At 45.2% G+C, this 22,290-nt stretch overlaps 1 protein-coding gene across 8 annotated transcripts in view; it reads left to right on the plus strand.

Annotated features, from left to right (window-relative positions):
• Positions 1-22,042, plus strand: part of KDM6B (lysine demethylase 6B) — a 67,931-nt gene extending 45,889 nt beyond the window's left edge. For 4 of the 8 annotated variants that reach the window (XM_075206424.1, XM_075206427.1, XM_075206425.1 and 1 more), the window contains exons 3-23: positions 4,091-4,169; positions 4,301-4,418; positions 4,837-4,935; positions 5,136-5,349; positions 5,643-5,732; positions 5,825-5,977; positions 6,439-6,576; positions 6,671-6,895; positions 7,024-9,620; positions 10,187-10,313; positions 10,594-10,699; positions 11,286-11,491; positions 12,012-12,076; positions 12,390-12,461; positions 12,748-12,896; positions 13,059-13,173; positions 13,277-13,464; positions 13,576-13,717; positions 14,127-14,253; positions 14,341-14,598; positions 16,919-22,042. In XM_075206424.1, the coding sequence (XP_075062525.1) occupies positions 4,306-4,418; positions 4,837-4,935; positions 5,136-5,349; positions 5,643-5,732; positions 5,825-5,977; positions 6,439-6,576; positions 6,671-6,895; positions 7,024-9,620; positions 10,187-10,313; positions 10,594-10,699; positions 11,286-11,491; positions 12,012-12,076; positions 12,390-12,461; positions 12,748-12,896; positions 13,059-13,173; positions 13,277-13,464; positions 13,576-13,717; positions 14,127-14,253; positions 14,341-14,598; positions 16,919-16,942 (5,208 nt within the window). In that variant the 5' untranslated portion in view covers positions 4,091-4,169; positions 4,301-4,305 and the 3' untranslated portion in view covers positions 16,943-22,042. Of the gene's footprint in view, positions 1-192; positions 212-4,090; positions 4,170-4,300; positions 4,419-4,836; positions 4,936-5,135; positions 5,350-5,642; positions 5,733-5,802; positions 5,978-6,438; positions 6,577-6,670; positions 6,896-7,023; positions 9,621-10,186; positions 10,314-10,593; positions 10,700-11,285; positions 11,492-12,011; positions 12,077-12,389; positions 12,462-12,747; positions 12,897-13,058; positions 13,174-13,276; positions 13,465-13,575; positions 13,718-14,126; positions 14,254-14,340; positions 14,599-16,918 lie in introns of those variants that run through there. The other 4 variants (XM_075206429.1, XM_075206430.1, XM_075206431.1 and 1 more) reach the window with 4 other exon arrangements.
• Positions 22,043-22,290: the final 248 nt, after the last annotated feature.

A 22,290-nucleotide genomic window follows, 5' to 3' on the forward strand; every position in this document is an offset into this window, starting at 1 on the left:
AGGGAATCCCAAGGTGGGTGTGTCTGGGGCGTGCGGTGACGTCACCAGTGTCCCTTTAAACTTGGCTGTGAGGGAGATGGCGGAGGTGCGGGGGGCGGAGCCTGGCGGGGGGAGAGGAGCGTGAGAGAGCATCCGATAAAGTCACACCGAGCTGGGACACTGTGCTAGACTCTCCCCGGGCTCCCATGGCAGCTGTCTTATTGTGCTGGAGGTGAGTGACAGCTGGAGGCTGACTGTGCTGCTACCGCTGTCTCTTTATTGTGTCTCTTCCCATCTGTCTCTCTCTTCTTTCATACTGGTCTGCTCCCTGTGTCTCTTACACACACTCCTCTCTCTCTCTCTTCTTTCATACTGGTCTGCTCCCTGTGTCTCTTACACACACTCTTCTCTCTCTCTTCTTTCATACTGGTCTGCTCCCTGTGTCTTACACACACTCTTCTCTCTCTCTCTCTTCTTTCATACTGGTCTGCTCCCTGTGTCTTACACACTCTTCTCTCTCTCTTCTTTCATACTGGTCTGCTCCCTGTGTCTTACACACTCTTCTCTCTCTCTCTTCTTTCATACTGGTCTGCTCCCTGTGTCTCTTACACACACTCTTCTCTCTCTCTCTTCTTTCATACTGGTCTGCTCCCTGTGTCTCTTACACACACTCTTCTCTCTCTCTTCTTTCATACTGGTCTGCTCCCTGTGTCTCTTACACACACTCTTCTCTCTCTTCTTTCATACTGGTCTGCTCCCTGTGTCTTACACACTCTTCTCTCTCTCTCTTCTATCATACTGGTCTGCTCCCTGTGTCTCTTACACACACTCTTCTCTCTCTCTCTTCTTTCATACTGGTCTGCTCCCTGTGTCTCTTACACACACTCTTCTCTCTCTCTCTTCTTTCATACTGGTCTGCTCCCTGTGTCTCTTACACACACTCTTCTCTCTCTCTTCTTTCATACTGGTCTGCTCCTTGTGTCTCTTACACACACTCTTCTCTCTCTCTCTTCTTTCATACTGGTCTGCTCCCTGTGTCTCTTACACACACTCTTCTCTCTCTTCTTTCATACTGGTCTGCTCCCTGTGTCTTACACACTCTTCTCTCTCTCTCTTCTTTCATACTGGTCTGCTCCCTGTGTCTCTTACACACACTCTTCTCTCTCTCTCTTCTTTCATACTGGTCTGCTCCCTGTGTCTCTTACACACACTCTTCTCTCTCTCTTCTTTCATACTGGTCTGCTCCCTGTGTCTTACACACTCTTCTCTCTCTCTCTTCTTTCATACTGGTCTGCTCCCTGTGTCTCTTACACACACTCTTCTCTCTCTCTCTTCTTTCATACTGGTCTGCTCCCTGTGTCTCTTACACACACTCTTCTCTCTCTCTCTCCTTTCATACTGGTCTGCTCCCTGTGTCTCTTACACACACTCACACACACACTTCTCTCTCTCTCTCTCTCTCTCTCTTCTTTCATACTGGTCTGCTCCCTGTGTCTTACACACACTCTTCTCTCTCTCTCTTCTTTCATACTGGTCTGCTTCCTGTGTCTCTTACACACACTCTTCTCTCTCTTCTTTCATACTGGTCTGCTCCCTGTGTCTCTTACACACACTCTTCTCTCTCTCTCTTCTTTCATACTGGTCTGCTCCCTGTGTCTTACACACACTCACACACCTCTCTCTCTCTCTCTCTCTCTCTCTCTCTCTCTCTCTCTCTCTCTCTCTCTCTCTCTCTCTCTCTCTCTCTCTCTCTCTCTCTCTTCATACTGGTCTGCTCCCTGTGTCTTACACACACTCTTCTCTCTCTCTCTTCTTTCATACTGGTCTGCTCCCTGTGTCTCTTACACACACACACACACACACACACACACACACACACACACACACACACACACATTCTCACTCTCTTTATTGTGCCCTGTCTCTTTTCCCACTCAGTCTCTCGCACTGTCTTCTGGCTCAAGCAGTCTCTCCCTATCTGTCTCTCTCTCTCCTGTCTCTCGCACTCACTCTTTTGTGTCTCCCCTCTCCGTCTGTGTCTCTCCTGTGTATAAAGTTTGTACTTTCACACAGTGTCGCTCTTCTGTGGCGCTGTGTGGTCATGTGATCTATAGGTATTTTCCTAACCCGTTGTCCGCCAGATCCCATTCATATCATTGCTCAGCATGCTAGCTGACATGAACAGTTTCCTCTCCATAGCCCTCCTCCAAAATACACACACACACACACACTGCTGACGTGCTCTGGGGAAGTCCTGGCCCAACGTATTCTGTGGGTGGAGGGGATATTGGGGGAAATTAAGGGAAATTTATATTTTTTCTTTTGTTTATCGCTTTTTTATCAGTGTTTATGTACGTGAGATGATGTAATATACCTGTATGGTGTGTACATAATAGTGTCTGTACCCCGTGTGTACATGTCACTCTATAATGGGGCTTGTACCCCGTGTGTACATGTCACTCTATAATGGGGCTTGTACCCCGTGTGTACATGTCACTCTATAATGGGGCTTGTACCCCGTGTGTACATGTCACTCTGTAATGGGGCTTGTACCCCGTGTGTACATGTCACTCTGTAATGGGGCTTGTACCCCGTGTGTACATGTCACTCTGTAATGGGGCTTGTACCCCGTGTGTACATGTCACTCTGTAATGGGGCTTGTACCCCGTGTGTACATGTCACTCTGTAATGGGGCCTGTACCCCGTGTGTACATGTCACTCTGTAATGGGGCCTGTACCCCGTGTGTACATGTCACTCTGTAATGGGGCCTGTACCCCGTGTGTACATGTCACTCTGTAATGGGGCCTGTACCCCGTGTGTACATGTCACTCTGTAATGGGGCCTGTACCCCGTGTGTACATGTCACTCTGTAATGGGGCCTGTACCCCGTGTGTACATGTCACTCTGTAATGGGGCCTGTACCCCGTGTGTACATGTCACTCTGTAATGGGGCCTGTACCCCGTGTGTACATGTCACTCTGTAATGGGGCCTGTACCCCGTGTGTACATGTCACTCTGTAATGGGGCCTGTACCCCGTGTGTACATGTCACGGTGTTCTCTCCTGGTATCTGATTTAGAGATGTGGGGGAGGAAGAGCGTCAGTCAGCCAGACAGTGACACTTTAAATAGAGTTGTAATAACGTCTCATTTCCATGCTGCCTCCAGCTCTCCTGTTCCCGTCATCCTCCTCCACTCCTTCTGCCTGAGACTGTCAGGGGTTAACATGGTCACACGTGTCTGTGTGTAGTTTGTGAGTGGTGGGGTGACACATGGGGGGTGTGTTTATATGTGGTCTGCTGAGTAACACTTTTCTGTGTGTGAGTCTGGGGGAAACTGACTCATCCACCATGTGGGCTGATAAATGTCATCATAGCACATAAACTGCTGTGTATCCTCCGTTACTTCATGAGGGGCAGACTCATAGCTCCCTTCTGTCTGTGTCACCCTGCAGGGGGAGGGACAGACTCATAGCTCCCTTCTGTCTGTGTCACCCTGCAGGGGGAGGGACAGACTCATAGCTCCCTTCTGTCTGTGTCACCCTGCAGGGGGAGGGGCAGACTCATAGCTCCCTTCTGAATGTGTCACCCTGCAGGGGGAGGGACAGACTCATAGCTCCCTTCTGTCTGTGTCACCCTGCAGGGGGAGGGACAGACTTTCTGCCCTCTTCAGCCCACAGGACGGCTGCCTCCCCTATTTGACAGGTGTGTAGTGACCACACTCTTCCAGCTGCAGCGTCACAGCGAGAAGTAGAAGAGGATATGGAGATAAATATATATTACCTCAGTGGATACTTTCATGAAACTTACAAAGTATTTTGTGTCTTATGTGCTATGATTGTATTACAAGCAAAGATATAATTGTGTTATTCTGCTGTGTAAGCAAATAATGACCAGAAAAGCCCTCTGTGGCAATATTATCTATGAAGCTTACACCAGTTAAAGTTATGATTTATGGGCTTCTGTAAACAAAATAGAAGTGCAGGGCCCCCTAGTGGCAGCTCTAAGATCCTAACGGTCCCATCCACCCTCATGGGAGTGCTGGCTCTATGCTGACCCCTGCTGTCATCATGTGAGAAGACGTTTTCTCTAATCCACTCTCTCTTTTCATAGACTCTCTTGGTGATTGTGGACATCATGCTTCCCCTGCTGCGACTGCACCTCCGTCTGTGAAGCCCCACAGGTTAAAACGGTACTTCTTCCTCATGTTTCTCATATACACGCGCAGTTATGCTCTTTTTATATCGCCTGTTTGAAGGCCAATACTCATCTAACTTTCTTCCCTGTTTTTTGGTGTTGATTACCCCCTCTATCACATCACAGTCTGGATGTATCGCTCACAGGACCAGTTTGGATCCCGCTTTCCCCGTGACCCCTTCATCAGTGGAATCAACACCGCATGGAACCCACCTCATCCCCGGCCATGGGCTCCTTCCGGCAGGTGAGGAACCTTTTTACCCTCTCTGCTCTGTCCTGTGTCTGCCTTCTGGGTATTGTCAGTATTGGACACATCGCATGGATAATGGAGGTCATTGTTTTTCTACACAAACCTCTCTACCCCCCCCCCCCCCCCCCCCCTTTCTCCCTCCCAGCGGACTAGCTGCATGGTGGTGTGTCCTGGTCGTTGCATGTCTCCCTGTTAATGGAGACCGGGCATCTTGGCATGGCAGTGATACTTGATTGGACGAGTGTTGCCACCTTCTAATCAAGTACAGTCAGCCTAGTAAAACTTCCCATTATAAATAATATTATTACTCACCAGTACTTGAGACATTTATATTGAGGCATAATATGTACCTTGTACAGAAACTGCTATGTCAACGCATCCCCTCCTTTCTCCTTCTCTCTCTCCCTCTCAGATGCTCTTCAAACCTTAGTCAACCTCAGCTGCCCCCTCACTTATCGTCTAGTCATGTGACAAACATTGGCCACCCCAACAAACCTTTTTACCCTCTCGGGTAAGTGTCTGGGTGAGGGCGTGAATTGGATGGTTACTTTAACACGCCAGGGGCATGTCTTATTGTTGCCTAATACTCCCATTTCTGTGTGTGTGTGTGTGTGTGTGTGTGTGTGTGTGTGTGTGTGTGTGTGTGTGTGTGGGGACACCTTTCCAGAGATCTTTTACTGGCTTGATTTAACAATGCATTGTATTTTCCAGCTCTTCTCCTGGCCATCGCTTTGGGAAGTTAGAGCGGGTACATTCGTGCGTACAGAGCCTCCTGCGAGATGAACAGCAGCCTCAGATCTGGGAGCAGCTTGGTCAGATCTATGAGTCTGAACAGGAGTGGGAAGATGCTGTACGTTGCTATCAGACCACCGCCCGTTATCATGGCGGTTACGAGCTAAATGCTCATATCTCCCGACTCCAGCAGGTGTGTGACGCGTTTTACTTTGGAAGGAACTCACACTCTACTTTATTCTGTTCTACTTCCTCATTCTCTTTCCTTTCCTTCTCTCTCTCTGTCATTTCTTTGTCTTTGCTTTGCTTCTTTTGATACTCCTTCCTTTCTTTCTTTCCTCAACTCTCCCCCATTTTTCACCTAATCTTTTTTTTTTTTTTCCCTTATCTCAATACCTCTAGCCACCCCTCTTCTTCTCTCAACGCATCTTTGTTTTCTAATCTGTCTCCCTTTTTTTTTTTTTTACACCAATTTTCTCTTGTCAGACTCACCTATGGAATATCCACTCCACTCCTCACCATCGGCCAAAATCCCTGCCTCGTTTACAGCAAGTTTGGGATCTTATGCAACATGAGGTAGGTGGACTCGTGAAGGTTGATAGATTTTTTTTCTTTCTTTGTGGCCTTAATTATTGTTGGAGTATAGTAACGTTTTAATGTGTTTTCAGCAAAAGAGGCATTTTGGAGGGAAAAGAGGACCCCCACAGTTGAAGCGTTCAGTTCCCCCCTCTGATTTACTGCCACTCCAGTCAGCACCCCACAATCCGCTTGGAGGAGACGAGCAGCCCATGAAACGGCGGAGGAGTGGGAGTCCTGAACAGGTCAGGGTTATTTGGTATATACTTGGGGGCACAGTCCAGGGACTGCGCTCTCCATTATCTAGCAATACATGGAACCGGCCTTACAGTTCTTGTGGTAATAATACAGAATTCAGAAATTTCCTGGAACAGGTATCGCGGAGGCAGGAAACGATGTGTGCGTTTGGTGTTTTGACACTGAGACCCTAATCTCTGATACAGAACCCAATTCTACACCTTAATATACTTCTAAAATATCTTGTCATCTTCTACAAACACAAGTCTGAGTACATTGCCTTAGGAATCCTAAGTGTCACAACTGGAGGGTGGTGCCTAGGGAAGAGTAACGTTCACATTGGGCCAACACCTTGCCCTCCAGAGCTGGCATTGTAAATATTTAGAATACCAGCTCTGGCACTGTAGAAATGTGGTAGACTCTGTATTAAAACAATGACGTGTGACTTGTCCTCTCTATCATCTTCCAGCAAAGGAGGGTAAATCCAGGCCTACATTCTACTCCAGTCCCGGTAGGTCCTGGAAATTTGTACCATCAAGCCCCCACAAAACCGAATGTCTGGAATCCACTGAACCACGAGCCCTGGGTGGAGCGACGGGAGCGGCAGGTAAGACTTAAAGATGGATGGTTTGCTGGCTCTTGGAGACAGTATGCTGACACAATGGCTCATTAAATTAATCACCCTTTCATTTTGCATGCAGGATCCCCGCCTTCCTCCCCACGTTTCCTCTTATTCCCCATACTGTCCCTCGCGTCCTCCACCCCCGCTACACCAGCAGCCCCGTCCTCCAAGTGACCTTAGCGAGGCTCGGAGTCAGAGGTCACCTGCGGAGGTCATTCCAGCACCACCTCCTCTCCACGTGCCTTACGACCAGAGAAGACACCGCATCCCACCGCAAAAGGTCTCTAGGACTGATCTACCCCCTGTAAGTAATCTTCCTAACTCCTCTTGCATGCACTGTGGATAATGTCCACCCTACGGAGCAATCCACATTCTCTTCACTGTAAAGTTGACAACTAATATGTACCTTTAATTGTTCCTTTTTGTTTGCAGCCCTCTGATCGCTATCCGAGCCCTGTGGACACCACGGTCAGTATCTGCCCTCCTCCAGAAGAGCCAGACCATGCAAAACCAATCTGCCCGCCACTCCAGCCCAAACCATCTTCTGCCTCTTCTCTCCAGCAAAGCTGGGTGCCAGTCCCTGTCAAGGAGGAGGTGAAGAGTGAAGATGAACTGGAGGACATTCTGTATGGGGAAGGACGTGGCACAAGCAAGCAAGAGGGATACTATTCACCATGCGATAACCCAGTGGGGGGTGTTAACTTTGACCAACAAACTCAGGGCATCACCACCAGCAAATTCAGGCCAAGGTCTGAGGCCTTCCAGGATACAAATCTGGATCACGTCATCAAGAGCCTGCAAAAAATTGATGATTCTGGGTTATTTGCCCCAAAGAAAGAGGAGGAAACAGAAAAAGAGATTAGTAAAAGCCCTCAACACTTAGAGCTGGACATCAAAGGCAAACATTTAAGCCATGGACTCACTATGTCCGAGGGCAGCTATTCAGGGGGAAAGAGGTCACCAGCCCATGGGGACAATGCCTCGTTCTGCTCTTCTTCTATCCCCTACCACAAAGATACCTCAGGAAACCTTCAGGTGCTGGGCTTAGCTGCTTCACCAACGGCACCTGCTTTAGTCTCGACTCAGAAGTCTTTAAGCCCAAATCTAGCTTTGTCAGATAGAAAAGGCCATGGTGAGGCGAAAGAACAGTCCAGCGGATGTAATCGACTCTTTGACTTTCCTGCTGGGCAGCTGGCGGAGCCATTCGAGGAAGCCACAGAGTTTGCAAAGATCTTACCTGATGGCCTGGATGACATTATGAAGATGCTAGATGAGTCTATAGAAAAGGAGGAAGGGAGTGGGCGTTCTAACAGCGAGGACTTAATTTCCGCTACCCCTCCCACGTGCTCACCAGCAGAGGTCAGAACTACATCGCACCTTAAAGTTTCTACTCAGACTAACGTTTTGAACAGTTCCGTTTCTGGTGCAAAGTCATCGGAAGCAAGGTCTGGGGAGTTGTTCACCTACTATGGCCCTAAAAAAGCAATACTGGGGCAAGAAGCTGTTGGTGAAGTCAAGCCTGCTCAACATGGAGGCAATAGTGTCCTGAAATCGCTAGCAAGTGTTTTGGAGGGGCAGAAGTATTCCTACCGTGGAGGACATAGCCTCAAAACTGGAGGAGGCCAGGCCTATTTCACTGGTGCTACTATGGTGGGCAAGCGTAATGTTGACCCATACACTGCGCAATCTACCTCACACCGGGCCTGGGAGTCTAAGACGGGAGCAGTCCCTACCTCAGATGTGATCGGACAAGGGCCGGCAGTTACAAGGCCTGGAGTCCGGACAGAAACGGACATTTTGGAGGATATATCTCGAGCTTGTGAAACATTGGTGGAAGGTGCAAGGGGGTCTGGGTGCAGTCGAGTGGAGAAGGAGGAGAAAGAGGCACAGCGACCTGACATAATAGTCGAGAAAAAACTTGAGAACATTTGGGGTGCTGAAAAACGGGACAATGCTACTAAGGCTAAGCCTAAAACGCTATGGGTTGCTGATAAGCTAGAGGGTGTGATTGGGAGGAAACTAGAGACTTCCTGGGTATCGGACAAATCCGAAAGCACCACTGGAAAGAGTCCAGAACCACAGTGGGGACTAGAGAGGACAGATGAGAAGGAGGAAAGTAAGCAGGAGACCCCTTGGTGTGTAGATAGAGTAGAAGGGACACCAAGACGGGAAGAGTCGGCTGATGGGGAATGGAAAAAGTCATTCAAGGCAGTTGAAAAAGCGACTTCTGCTGATAAGAGTGAAGTTATTTCGGCTGCATCAGTCGGACAAAGTGCCGCAAAGGCGCAGGGGGCATCTGCGAATGAGTTTGCTAAGACTGAGGTGTCGCTTGAGAGACACCACAGAGTTACAGACCAAGTGTCGCCCAAAAAATCTGAATCGCAGAAGCCCCAGGGAATGGTCCGTGAGATTGGTTCTCCTGAAATGCCAAGCTTACGGTTGGAGAATGACCACGTCGCATCCCCTGCAGAATCAACCACAGCAGAGGCAGATAATGTAAAGGTGGCGGAGACTGAGAGACCTCCGGAGAGGATAACTCTCTCCCTTCCTGCCCCAACTCGGAGCAAAGATGAGGGTAGAAAAAGAGATAGGAGGCATCGAAAACCCAAAAGGGACAGAAGCAGGCGCGCAAAAGAGAGATCACAGAAGGACAAAGGGAGGCAAATCTTGGGCAACCTGGATCTACAGAGCCAGTGTAGAGATGCCCCAAAGTCTTCTAAACAGGGGTCAGGGGGAGACAGGAGAAAATCAGAGGGTGGGAGGAGGGTTGCGGAGGACGGACATCACAACCAGACCTCCTCAACTCCAGCTTCTGCACCGCTGCCTTCTTCTCATGGAACAGCAAACTCTGACCTATTAAAAATGAGGCCCTACACAGAGGGACCACCCAAAGAATTAAAGATACGCTTGATAAAGGTGGAGAGTGGGGACCGTGAGACCTTCATTGCATCGGAAGTGGAGGAGAAGAGGTTGCAGGCCAGTGAATTGACCGTTGACCATACTGCTGCAGAGATTGTCAAGGCGAGCAAGTGAGTGGTTTATAAAGACGGGGCTATTTTGGAGGGTGATCATAACCTGTTACAATGGCTAAGTTAATGTTTGTCAATCCATGGTGTCCCTATAGAATGGTGGAAATGAATTTCCCGCAGCTCATGGGAATTCTGTATAGGACAGAGATGCAAATCTCCAGGGGAGTAGATTTATCAAACCTTCTATGAAAGAAAAAGTGGAGGTGTCGTCCTTAGTAACCAATCGGATTCTAGCTATCATTCATCTAGTACATTCCAGAAAGTGAAAGCTAGAACCTGATTGGTTGCTATGGGCAACACCTCCACTTTTTCTTTCATAGAAGGTTTGATAAATCTACCCCCAGCCTGGATGACTGACTGGTAAAACTAGATTGTTGGGATTGTCGGTCAATCAATGGGAAAATAATTAGAAAATGTCCAAAGATCGGCACATTTATTGATTCTCGGGTTTGTGAAGTTGTACACCCATGATATACACAGATGTCAGATACACTGTATGTAATGACCCTCTCCGGAACATTATTTTGTTTCCCCCACTCACCTGTTTTTCTCCTTTTTTTCATCAGGAATATGGTGCTAAAGGGGAAATACAAGGAGTCTTACGTCCTACAATCCATGTCTGTGAAACCTCCAATAGGAACAGAACAGAACCTCCCCCGAGAGACACTGAACCCCCCAACACCGAGTATCTATGTACGTCTATTACCTGCTTGTAATATGAGGAGAGAGCTTCGTATATCCCTCCCCCTGCAGGGTGACAGACAGAAGGGAGCTATGAGTCTGTCCCTCCCCCTGTAGGGTGACACAGACAGAAGGGAGCTATGAGTCTGCCCCTCCCCCTGCAGGGTGACACAGACAGAAGGGAGCTATGAGTCTGCCCCTCCCCCTGCAGGGTGACACAGACAGAAGGGAGCTATGAGTCTGCCCCCCATCCTCAGGATGATATATGAACTGTGTTTACTTCTTTTTCTAGTTGGAGAGTAAGAGAGATGCATTTTCCCCGATTCTGCTTCAATTCTGCACTGACCCCAAGAACCCAATCACAGTGATTCGTGGCCTGGCGGGATCCCTGCGACTGAGTGAGTTTCCTAAATGGTGAATTCTAGAGCGTGTGCGAGAGAGCAGTGGGATTTGACGTAGGGATTATGGAAACACTATTTCCTGAGTATTGTGTTGAATGTAGAAATAACTGAAGGTTAGCACGGCTTCCCACGGCCTGGTTGCAGAGCGTGGTGTGACATTTATTGGAGATTATATTGATATAATTGGAGAGTAGAGATGTGATAGAATATAGTGTAGTGTCAGTATTGGGAACACCTTTACAAATGCTGTTATTAAAAAATTACTAATGTTCTGCACAGAATAGTTTTTAGAATGTACAGTAGGGGGCGCAGTCAGGCTAACAAATTCTTTCAAAGGCTTAACCAGGTGATAATCATAGTTGCCAATTCACCGGATCTGTGACCAAATTTAGCCACATGGGTATTTTATTATTTCACGTCTGGGTAAATAAACATATTGCAAGGCACAATGTTTTCTGTTGCCACACAGACTGACTGCATTCTGTTATCCCTACTATATTTACCTCTTCGTTGCCCCTTGCCCATTTCCTTCACTCAATGTCCTCCTCTCCATGTCTCATCCTCTGCCTCGCTTCTCTCTCAGACCTCGGCCTCTTCTCCACGAAGACTCTGGTGGAGGCCAACGGAGAACACACAGTTGAGGTCCGTACTCAGGTGCAGCAGCCATCTGATGAGAACTGGGACCCCTCGGGGACTCGCCAAGTCTGGCACTGTGAGAGCAGCCGTTCCCACACCACCATCGCCAAATATGCCCAATACCAGGCCTCTTCCTTCCAGGAGTCTCTGCAGGTAAGAGCGCCAGTGTCCTACGCACAGCCTAGGCCGACATTTTGTGGTCTGGACCTTTATACTGTTCCCCCACCTAGCCCCTTTTTTTTTTTTTTAAACCTTCAGACCCCTTTTAGATATTGGTTTGCACATGTCCTCCTGTAACGCTTACAAGTTTTTATTTATTTACGTTGCCCTTGGATATGACCCTGGTTCCTTGGGGCTCTGTGTTCTTTAGATCTGTGTCGTAATGAACAGAAAGCATTGTATGGTAAAGGTTGCATCAGGGTGTGTAAAATCGTATAACAAGAACTTAAATAGCCGATCAACAATTTTCCTCATTCGGTTTCTTGAACTTGTCCTTTTTGTTGTCTTTATACATCGCCCTATTCACCCACTTTCTTCTTCCTCCGTCACATTCCGTCCCTCTCCTGTTCCTTCCTGCTTTTATTGCCGCGTTCCGTCCAACATTCCTCCTCCTGGACTTGGCTCTCCTCCCAGCCTCCTGTTTCTCATGCCTGTGTCTGTTTCCTCCTTACAGGAAGATAAAGACAGTGATGATGAGTCTAATGAGCCAGATAGTACCACGGAAAACCCACCCCCCAGGTGAGTGACCCATCTGCAAATGGGTGGATGGGCTTGAAAAAGCAGTCTGGGGACTCCCGTTTCCATCGTGACAACTCGTCTGCTTCGGCTGTTCTAGTTCAGTCATCCCGGGGCCATATTTAAAATGATAAATTTGTTCTTTTTCCTGTATTACTATAACTTGCTGTATTTATATAACTATAATATTTTTCATATAATGAGGTGCACTTTAATATTACACAGTAACACACACCTCTTTGTTATTCCTCGTATTTGAAGACATTATTGTTAATTATTTATAAAAAAAAAGTATATGTATTTTTTTCTTTTCCAGCACAAACCAAGAGCACAAGACCCCCCAAATTATTAAATTTGGAACCAATATTGACCTCTCTGATCCTAAAAGGTGAGACTGTCCGTGGCCAATCTCTTCTATTTGTCATATTCTAGGGATGGGGGGGTTTGATGCACTGTTTTACCACCTGTTCTTACTCTCTGGGCCGTCGGCAGCCCCCTGGGGCCCTTCGGTGGTAAGGGGGGCCGTCGGCAGCCCCTCCGGGCCCTGTGGTGGTAAGGGGGGATGGTGGTAATGATCCTTGGGAATGCACTGATCCAGCAAATGTATCTTCATTGTAGATGAACTGTAATGTATCACTTCCACAACTTACACGTTTCTATCTGCTAAAATGTAGGTGGAAACCTCAGTTACAGGAACTGCTGAAGTTACCTTCCTTCATGCGTGTGACATCTAATGGAAACATGTTAAGCCACGTGGGTCATACTATCCTTGGTATGAACACTGTACAGCTCTACATGAAGGTCCCAGGAAGTCGCACACCAGGTATTTCTTCCTGTCTCTTTCCACTGTCGGCCTGTCTCTTTCCGCTCTCGGCCTGTCTCTCTCCGCTCTCGGCCTGTCTCTCTCCGCTCTCGGCCTGTCTCTTTCCGCTCTCGGCCTGTCTCTTTCCAGTTACTGACTATAAGGTTGTCTTTCGTTCCCCAGGTCACCAGGAGAATAATAACTTCTGCTCTGTCAATATAAACATTGGTCCCGGGGACTGTGAATGGTTCGCGGTGCATGAAAATTACTGGGAGAAGATCAGCGCCTTCTGTGATAGGTGAGATACAGAACTGTAATGGTCCGTTATGCCCAGTGCTCTGCACCTTTGGGGCATTGAGGTTTATCTAAACGGCAGATGATAATTTAGCATCTTTCTCCAGGCATAACCTGGACTACCTGACAGGATCCTGGTGGCCGGTCTTAGAAGATCTCTACCGCTCAGATATCCCTGTATATCGGTTTGTACAGCGGCCTGGAGATCTGGTCTGGATAAACGCGGGGACTGTGCACTGGGTGCAGGCCACAGGGTGGTGCAACAACATTGCCTGGAACGTTGGACCCCTCACACGTGAGTCGCTATACTTCTCCATGTTCACCATCTCTTCTTGTGTCTTCTGCTGTCCACACACACACAGCGTATCTGTACCAGCTTCATGTGTCCTCTCCTTTCTCTCTATAGCTTATCAGTACCAGCTGGCCCTGGAGCGGTTTGAATGGAATGAAGTCAAGAACGTGAAATCTATTGTACCAATGATCCACGTCTCATGGAATGTGTCCCGAACTGTGAAAATCAGTGACCCAGACCTGTACCGCATGATAAAGTGAGTGGTCCATCTGCTCGTCTTCTCTGCTCTCCTTACTCTCCTCCTGTCTTCCGTCTTCTATCTCCTTTATCTACACTGCACTTCTCATCTGTGGTCTCGTCCTCATTTCCTTTCTTTACACGTCTTGCCTTCCGTCTCCCGTCTTGCCTTCCGTCTCCCGTCTTGCCTTCCGTCTCCCGTCTTGCCTTCCGCCTCCCGTCTTGCCTTCCGCCTCCCGTCTTGCCTTCCGCCTCCCGTCTTGCCTTCCGCCTCCCGTCTTGCCTTCCGCCTCCCGTCTTGCCTTCCGCCTCCCGTCTTGCCTTCCGCCTCCCGTCTTGCCTTCTCCCTCCTGTCCTGCTGTCGACAGTCTTCGCTTCCGTACTTGAATTATTATTTCTGACCCCTCTCCTCCGATCTCATCCTGCAGGTACTGTCTCTTGCAGTCCATCAAGCGGTGTCAGGTGCAGAGAGACAGCCTGATTCGCAGCGGGAAGAAGCTGGCCTACCAAGCACGAGTGAAAGATGAACCAGCCTATTACTGCAACGAGTGCGATGTAAGCATCATCTCGCGGGTGGATTTGGAGACGGTGAGACAGCCTTGGTTCTCCTGTCTAACTCTCCTGTCTTTCTTTTCCTGACAGATGGAGGTTTTTAACATCCTGTTCGTCACCAGCGAGAGTGGGGGGAAAAATACGTACCTGGTCCACTGCGAGAGTTGCGCTCGCTCAGCCAGCAGCTCCATGAATAACGTGGTCATTCTAGAGCAGTACAGAATGGAGGAGCTTATGCAGATGTATGACAGCTTCCACCTGGTGAGGTGCTGGGACGGGAGGTGTGAGGAGAGGACAAGGAGTAAAATCTCAGAATGTTGTCAGTGGGGGGTATTCTATGACTCGGAGGTAAATTGGACTAACAGCAATGTATAGAGTAAGAAGTACAGCAAATTTTATATATCTAAGTGTGTACAGCTGTGTGAACACATGGGTGAGGGCAAAGAGCCGTCCTACGAAAGCGGACGACCGAATAGGGGATGGTACAACATGAATAAACACACACACACCGCGTGGTACAGGTGGAGAGTGATGACCTATGTTCAGCTATGATCATCGGAACATAAGTAAGATAGATCAAAATCACTAACTCCCCCGTGTCCTACAAACCAAACTGTGATAGTTTTATTTTAAGGTTTTCTTAATTTGTGGTGTTTTGTATTAAATCACTGGCATGGACGTCAAATTCCATAACAATAGCATTTGATGACTTGCATAAAAAAGTTTCTTAAAATTGCCCCCCTTCCCTAAATGAGCATTTATTAATTTTTTTTTTAAATACGATTTGAACATTAAAATGACTTACATTAAACCAGTGTTTTTTTTGTGCTTTTTATGGATATAAATATATATTTTATTTTTTATTCATTTTATTTCTATTAAAAAAAAAAAAAAAAAAAAAGTGTAAAAAAAATTTGTTCCCAGTTTGCATTTGTTTTTTTGAGGGGAAAAAAAGTAATAATTCTTTTCATTTATTTTACTTTGTATGGGCATACTGCGTATGACTTTTTTTGTTTTTGGGTTTTTTTTGAGCATTTTTTATTTATTTTTAAAATGAGATTGGACATTAAAATGAATTTACCGTTTTTTGTGTTTTTACGGCTAAAATAGTATTTTATTTTTCAAAATATTAAATTTATTTCTATCCAAAAAAAAACCACTCTAGAAGAATTTGTTTCCAGTTTGTATTCATATTTTTTTTTGTTTTGTTTTTAGTAAGTGGGAAAAGAAATAAACATTATTTATTGTGGACTATCGTTTTTGGTGTTTGTAAAAGTTTTTTTTTTTTTTTATTTAATATGGAAATACTATATATGTCTTTCTTGGTAATAAAAATGAATAACCTACATTGTGCTGTTTTTCATATGAATGGTGTAAATGTCTATATAAACAGCTGCGAAAGATATCTTTTATCTTTCGTCACTCTCTTCCATATTGAGTCATCAGATATAATATCTTTTACTACGGTGGCCATGTTAGGACATTCCTCATCCTTACGTGACAGAAATACTACACACTTGTTCATACCACTGTCTTTGGACAATGCTTACATCTTCTCTCCTTCAGATTTACCTCAGCCAGACATTACACTGCATAAAATACACACAGCGCACCCTGGCCCATGACCCACCACCCTGTCACAGCGTTGCTTAGTTTACTGTTTTTGTCCCCAATTGTAAAGCGCTACGGAATATGTTGGCGCTATATAAATAAATGATGATGATGAAGAAACTGGGACAGCCCACTCTCCTTTCATTAAAAATACAATACATAAACGAAATAAGCATACCAAACCATGATTTAACACAACTGTAATTAAAATACAATTTCTTTTAAAATTGGGTTTTTCTACGGATAATAGAAGTCACCTCTGGTTTCTATGACCTGTATAGAAGCTCCTGACCTGCAGTCTGATCACAGAACACATCGCTGACCTCTTAAAAAAAAAAACAAAAAAAACAACAACAACAAAAAACAAAACATTCCATATAATTTACAAAGCCCCAAAGAGACCATACAGGAAAGGCCAGTAACCAGCGGCTGTCTTGCTGCAACTGTGGTCAGCAGCGTTACTTCTGTGTTGCTGGGACGTCTAGTTCCACAATAGCGTTACGGGTTGCCCAACCCTGCTTTATTTGAATGCTGATGGCTTAGCTGGAACCTTTGCTCTTATTTTCAATAACAATGTCCAGATAGGTTTGCCATACTGTGGTGCCCCGTAGTGGTAGATCAAGATTACTGCAGAATGCAACAATTGGGGGCTTGTCCATGCACTGGGAATAAGGAAAATGGACTTTAGATCCATTTGAACACATTTTCCATGTGCTTTTAATAATAGAATCCATTGCACTTGTAGCCACGCCTTAATACACGCTGCATTCTACAATGATGTCAATGGCCCCACTGACTCTTATTTGTCCTATTTTCAATGTGGTTTTTTTTATGCATTCATTAATAATATGGATAGGAGTGAATTTGTCGTACATTTTTTTAGAAACTTCTTTGCAACTATCGACAAAATATTATAAAATTTTCAATTTAACTTTTTTTTTTTTTTTGTTCATTTGTCCTCTTAAATTTTTACTTTGTAGAATGACAGTAAGTTGGGGTTAAATTGGGGTGTGTGCTGGGATATACCTAATGTTTGTTTTTTGTTTTTTTTGCATAGGCCCCACCCCCGAGCACACGGTGAGCCCTCTGCTCCCTACTCAACTGCTCCTGCAACCGTCTCTACCCCCTCCTCCACCTACCACCAAGCCAGCCAATCAAAACTCTCCCCTCTTCCCAGGAAAAGGGAATAGAGGGGGTGGTGCTACTCAACCAGCCAATCACCGAAGAGAGCGAGAGACCCACAGAACGAGGTGGGGGTTGGAAGGCAAAGGAGCCAATTTTACGAATCGGCAGCTCATATTTCACTCTCCAGCCAATCACAGGCCTTGTTTACACAGATCCCGCCCCCTGCGGGAACAAGCCAATCAGGATGCAGGATTCTATATGTCCATGTCAATAATTTTATTTCTTCGTTTGTTTTTTGTAATTTTATCAGGAATATTTATTCTGAAATCTTGAATTTGTGACTTTGAGGGAGGGGCAGCTTTATTATTTGGGGTATTGTATTAATTTGTGGGCGGGTGTTTTTGACTCGGTTTTTTTTTGTTGTTGCAAGTGGGGGCACTGAGTATTTTATTTTTTAACGAAATCTTAAATTAAGTTCAGAGTGGTGCTCTGCTGTTTGATAAAAGTGTGTGACCATTGAGAGGCTTGCAGGAGGCCTGTGTGACGGAGGGCTAAAGCTGTATTGTTGAATGGGTTTATTCAGAAGTACCTTTTGGGGGGGGTGGGAGGGACACTCCTAGTGTGAGTGATTGGGTGTCTCGAAGTTGAAGTCTTCATTAGGTGCTGACGTAAATGCTTTGATTGGGTGCCCGTAGGTGGATGGTGCCGTGTGATTCCATGTGAGAATCACTAAAGTGGGGGGTACGATGGGTGTTTGGCGAAGGGGGGCATTGCAAAGCTCATTATTAGAGCCCTGCTGGGATTGGAGGGAGGGGGGTGGAGGTCTGAGCAGGACCCTCTGCATATCCTCCTACATAGGGTAAAATGACTATAAAATGGCGCACTTACCACTGCGAATGGATACGACTCTCTCCAGGTTGTGTTTGATGTGAGAGAGAGAGATACGGGTTTTTATATATATATAGAAAATATCTATTCAGCGCAAACGTTTCTCTCTTTTAACCGTTTCCTTGGATTTTCACCCGTTTTCCTGTTCTCTGTAATATAGAAATTTATAAATAAATATATATATATATAAAAAAAATATATATATATAGATTTGGTTTAACTTACCTATGGAAAGCTCCCATCGGCTGGTCTTTTTTGTTTTGCGTGTATTGTCTGTTTTCAATTCTCGTCTTTCTTGAATTTCACGTCCTTTTGTGCGATGTTTTACAAGTGGCATCCAACCATTGGTCAGTCCCCCCCTCCTGTCTCCCTTATATTCCCATCCCCCCCCCCCCCCCACACCTCGGGCTCTGCCCTGGGACCTCCCTTTCTCCTTGTCCATCCCCTCATTCTCAAAGCTGCCCCCAGGGTTTTGTTTGAGTCAAGGAAGTTCACTCGCGCACATTCACAAGCTAATATTATTGTATTTATTAAAACGTTGACACTCAAAGCAAAGGGCAAGGTGGACGTTTTGTGCGCCACTGTTACATAAAGCTAAAAATCTAATTGGAACAGGGACTCCAATAAAGTGATCTTTACATCACTGTGTTACAGTGGATGGGTAACGCTCTACCTTGTCCTCACTATTTATAAATATACAAAAATATGCACAAATATATAGAATTTCTGCATTACAGGAGCATTTATACGACAGTACTGCTCTCTCCTGATGTCATTCCCCATGTAAGTGCAAACATATCAGATATTCGTCCATACCAAATATCAATAGATAAAAAAACAAAAAACGAGATGCACACCTTTAAAATAAAATAAGGTCATATTTATATCTTCACTGTCAAAAGTAACCAATTAAAAACAACTCTATGAATAAAGTATTTTTAACTAGTCAAATGTCTTTAAAACAACATAAAGCTACAGGCAAAATTGTACATATTCGAGAGTTTATGAATGCTATAATGAATGAATGATATAATGAATAGATGGGGTGATTTGGATTGTGAAAATAAATTTTAATAGTCAACGACAGCCTTGAACCCTTGTTTGCTGGGGACATAAAACATTTTAAAGATAGATGGCACTGTGCAGACAAATACATGTAAATCATTCCACGACTGAGAAATGTTTTCATATTTATGTGATGTCAGAATTATGGATAATGTTGACACGGACTGTTTATTTTCTATGGTTGATGTCTGAAATGCTGCTTCCAGGCCCCATCTAGCCACTGCCAAAGGTTGGTGAAAGTGTGACCACTTCCTATACACTGTGGAGGTAGCCATTTTTTAATTCAGCAATTCACTATAAACTAAAGATTTTGTTCATCAGTGATGTCACTGGTTGCAAGTCGAGCGATGGGCAGAGTGCTTACAAATATTGATTCAGTACACAAAATGGCTGCCGCCTCTGTGTGTGGGGGCGATGGTTACAGAAAGGGCTCGCTCACACCTATCTGCTTCCTCTTGCGCCACATTAATAAATTAGCACACCCTTTGTCATGCATTAAAGTACGTTTTCAGTACAATAGTTTGTATTTGGAAAAAAAACCGCGCTGGGTGAAACGCGTGAGGTATATATGAAAAAGAGGTTTTTCATGCGTGTTTTTCCCCAGAGAATATGTGCGAACGAGCCCTAAGGAAGCTAGGCTTGAAGAATCAAGCGTTACAATGTAGAAATACAGCGTAAAACGTCTCCATCTACCGGCGGTAATATTTTATAGGTTTCATATTAAACACTATTGTTACTGTTCAGTCCTCATCATACATGGCCTAAGATTTTGGATCTATATAAAGATCACTATTCTCTGTGGCTGTTTTTAAATAATAATCAGGAATGATCCATTGACCGGAAATATCTAAGTCTATCACCGGTGAGGTTGAGTAAATCAAGGCTTTTTTTTTTTATGTAATGCCAATTTCGAGACCTTGACGTAGGATGATAAGCACAAGACCATTTTATCTGTGCCTTTTTTTCTTTCAGAAGGACCAAAATATATTGTATAGTTGTTGTTTCGTTTTTTTTTTGTAGGCTAAGACAAAGGTACTCTCACCCCTAAGCGATGTCTCATGAAAAGTTTAATGATATGAGCGATTGGCATGGTGTCGGCTTCTAGTGGACCAATGGGTCTGTTACTAGAGTTTCTGCGCTTACATCACAAGAGAGAGAGACAAAAAGGCAGCTCCCACTTGTTTATAGAACACAAGTCTATGATGGTCTGTATACATCCGACCACACTGGCGAATCTTGCCGCTCTGTCTGAGCCCTGTGGCGAGGGGAAAGGTTGGTGGCCTATATTGGACTAAATCATTACAAATCTACCAGATAATGACCTATTGCTTTTGATAGGGTCATTATCCGGTATCCTTATCGTTTTCGGGCTATACACATTGTGATATCAAGGCTGGATGCCGGCTGCGATATCGCAATGTGTGTGGACAGCGTAAGTCCAGATAAAACTGCTGTTTACTGTACATAAAAATAATATAGTCAAAATTAAACCGTTTCGGGAACGTATTGGCACCGCAGATATGCGAAATGACACTGAAGAATTTTGTCGTTTCACAGCGGACTTCCTGTCTATAATCCCACTGAAGTACATCGTAGAGAGACATCGGAAGCCTAAAATAGTTTTAATAGGAACATTTTTGTAAAAAAATTTTTACGTATTACCTTTTCATATTTGAACTCGATTTTTTTTTTTTACTGGAGTCAATTTTAAAAATTCTGTTGAATTAAGTGAGAGAGACAACGGTTGCCGGAGGGAGGCGGCTAATAAAATTTTTCAGGAAATACGAACAGCGAACACTTGATTCTTCAGACCATTCCTAAGGGCTGTTTTATTTTATAATGGGCGGTGTCCTGATAAGATACCTCTGGAAGCTGCACATCCGATGCCAGCCATAGATTAACCGTTAATTAAATAGTACAGAATAAAGCTATATTCTAATGGTGCTTCTGTCCGGTGGGTGAGGTTACATTTGGAAGAATTCAGGTCCTGCAACTACTATATATCTCCAGAACCTCCCATTTTACCACCCTACAGGGGAGGCTATTAAGATAAGAAAAGGGGGGATCCACTGAGCGATCATCTTTTCCTATTGCTTTATTTATTAACTCTTGCAGCTCCACCCCCCCCCCCCCTGCCCTGCCCTGCCCTTTGTATTTTACAAGGTTTAAGCAATGGCCTCATGAGTGTTTCGCTTTATTTTGTTTACTGTAGGGTGAATACCTTCTTTTAATGGTGCTAAGGGTTCTACAATTCTTGTACATTTTTCCAAATGGTGGCGGGGTAACTGGGTTTTAAGGGGTGTGTTTGTTTGTTCTTGGGTTTGTTTGTTTTTTTAAATACCCCTTGATGGAGGGAATTGTAGACGGCATCAAGAGAGAAGTCTGCAACTTTCTGGCAGGGGAAGGTCTCTATAACCTCCGGCCCAGCCACGGGGGTGGGGGGGACTTATTCGGATAACCTTCAATTTGGTTATAGAGGGGTATTGAAATTGAACTGCATCTGCTTGGCAGGAGAGGGGTTAAAATGTTAAACCGCAGCACTGTGGCTATGGAGAGGTTAATGGATAAATTACAGCTGTCTGGCAGGAGAGGGGTTATGGTGTTAATGCTTTGCAGGTCTCCGGTGCTAACGAAATCCCCCTATTTTACCCCAAGAACTGCAGAGCATTGCCCCCTCCCCTCCTAATGTTTCACCTGGTGCTAATAACTAATCCTGTGTTTGTTAATAAAGGTTGATTTATTTTGTATGTGTGTTAACGGAGGGAGGGTGCTTCTCCATTCAGCTGCCCAGTGGGGCTCCCGGTGCATTGCATGCCCCCTTGTGTCACATGTCCTGCACTGCAAGACCACCGTTTCTTTAAAAGCACAGTGCTGCCGATTGGGCCTCGAAGCCTAGTGAGACGTAAACAGGCAATTTGCCTCAATTTTGTAAGCTCTGGCTTATCTCTTTTCCTCAATCTTGTAGACCCAAGTCTCCTTTCCAGCAGGCAAGCAATGCACTTTCACCCCACCAGCGAGCGAACACTGAGAGACCCCCTTTCCCTGTTTTTTTTTTTCTGTCTGTAAAAACTCCCCTCCCCTCTCCTCAAGATCATCACTCAAACTCAAGACTTATTATTTTTAACTGAGCCAGCGATTTTTTTTGCATATTTTCTTTTGTGAATTTGTGATATTAATAAATCAGACAAATAAAGATTTTGATAAAAAAAAAAACGACTTGTCTTGTTAATTTAAGTATTATTATTCAATAGGGTTTTCTGCGGTTTTAGATGCCGTTAATATATTCAATTTGCATATGTTCTGCAACTTTTACTAAGGGCATGGATTTGGTGTTTGCCTGGCTGATATAAA

The sequence above is a fragment of the Mixophyes fleayi genome, chromosome 4 (genome assembly GCF_038048845.1).
Source record: "Mixophyes fleayi isolate aMixFle1 chromosome 4, aMixFle1.hap1, whole genome shotgun sequence".
Lineage (NCBI taxonomy): Eukaryota > Metazoa > Chordata > Amphibia > Anura > Limnodynastidae > Mixophyes > Mixophyes fleayi.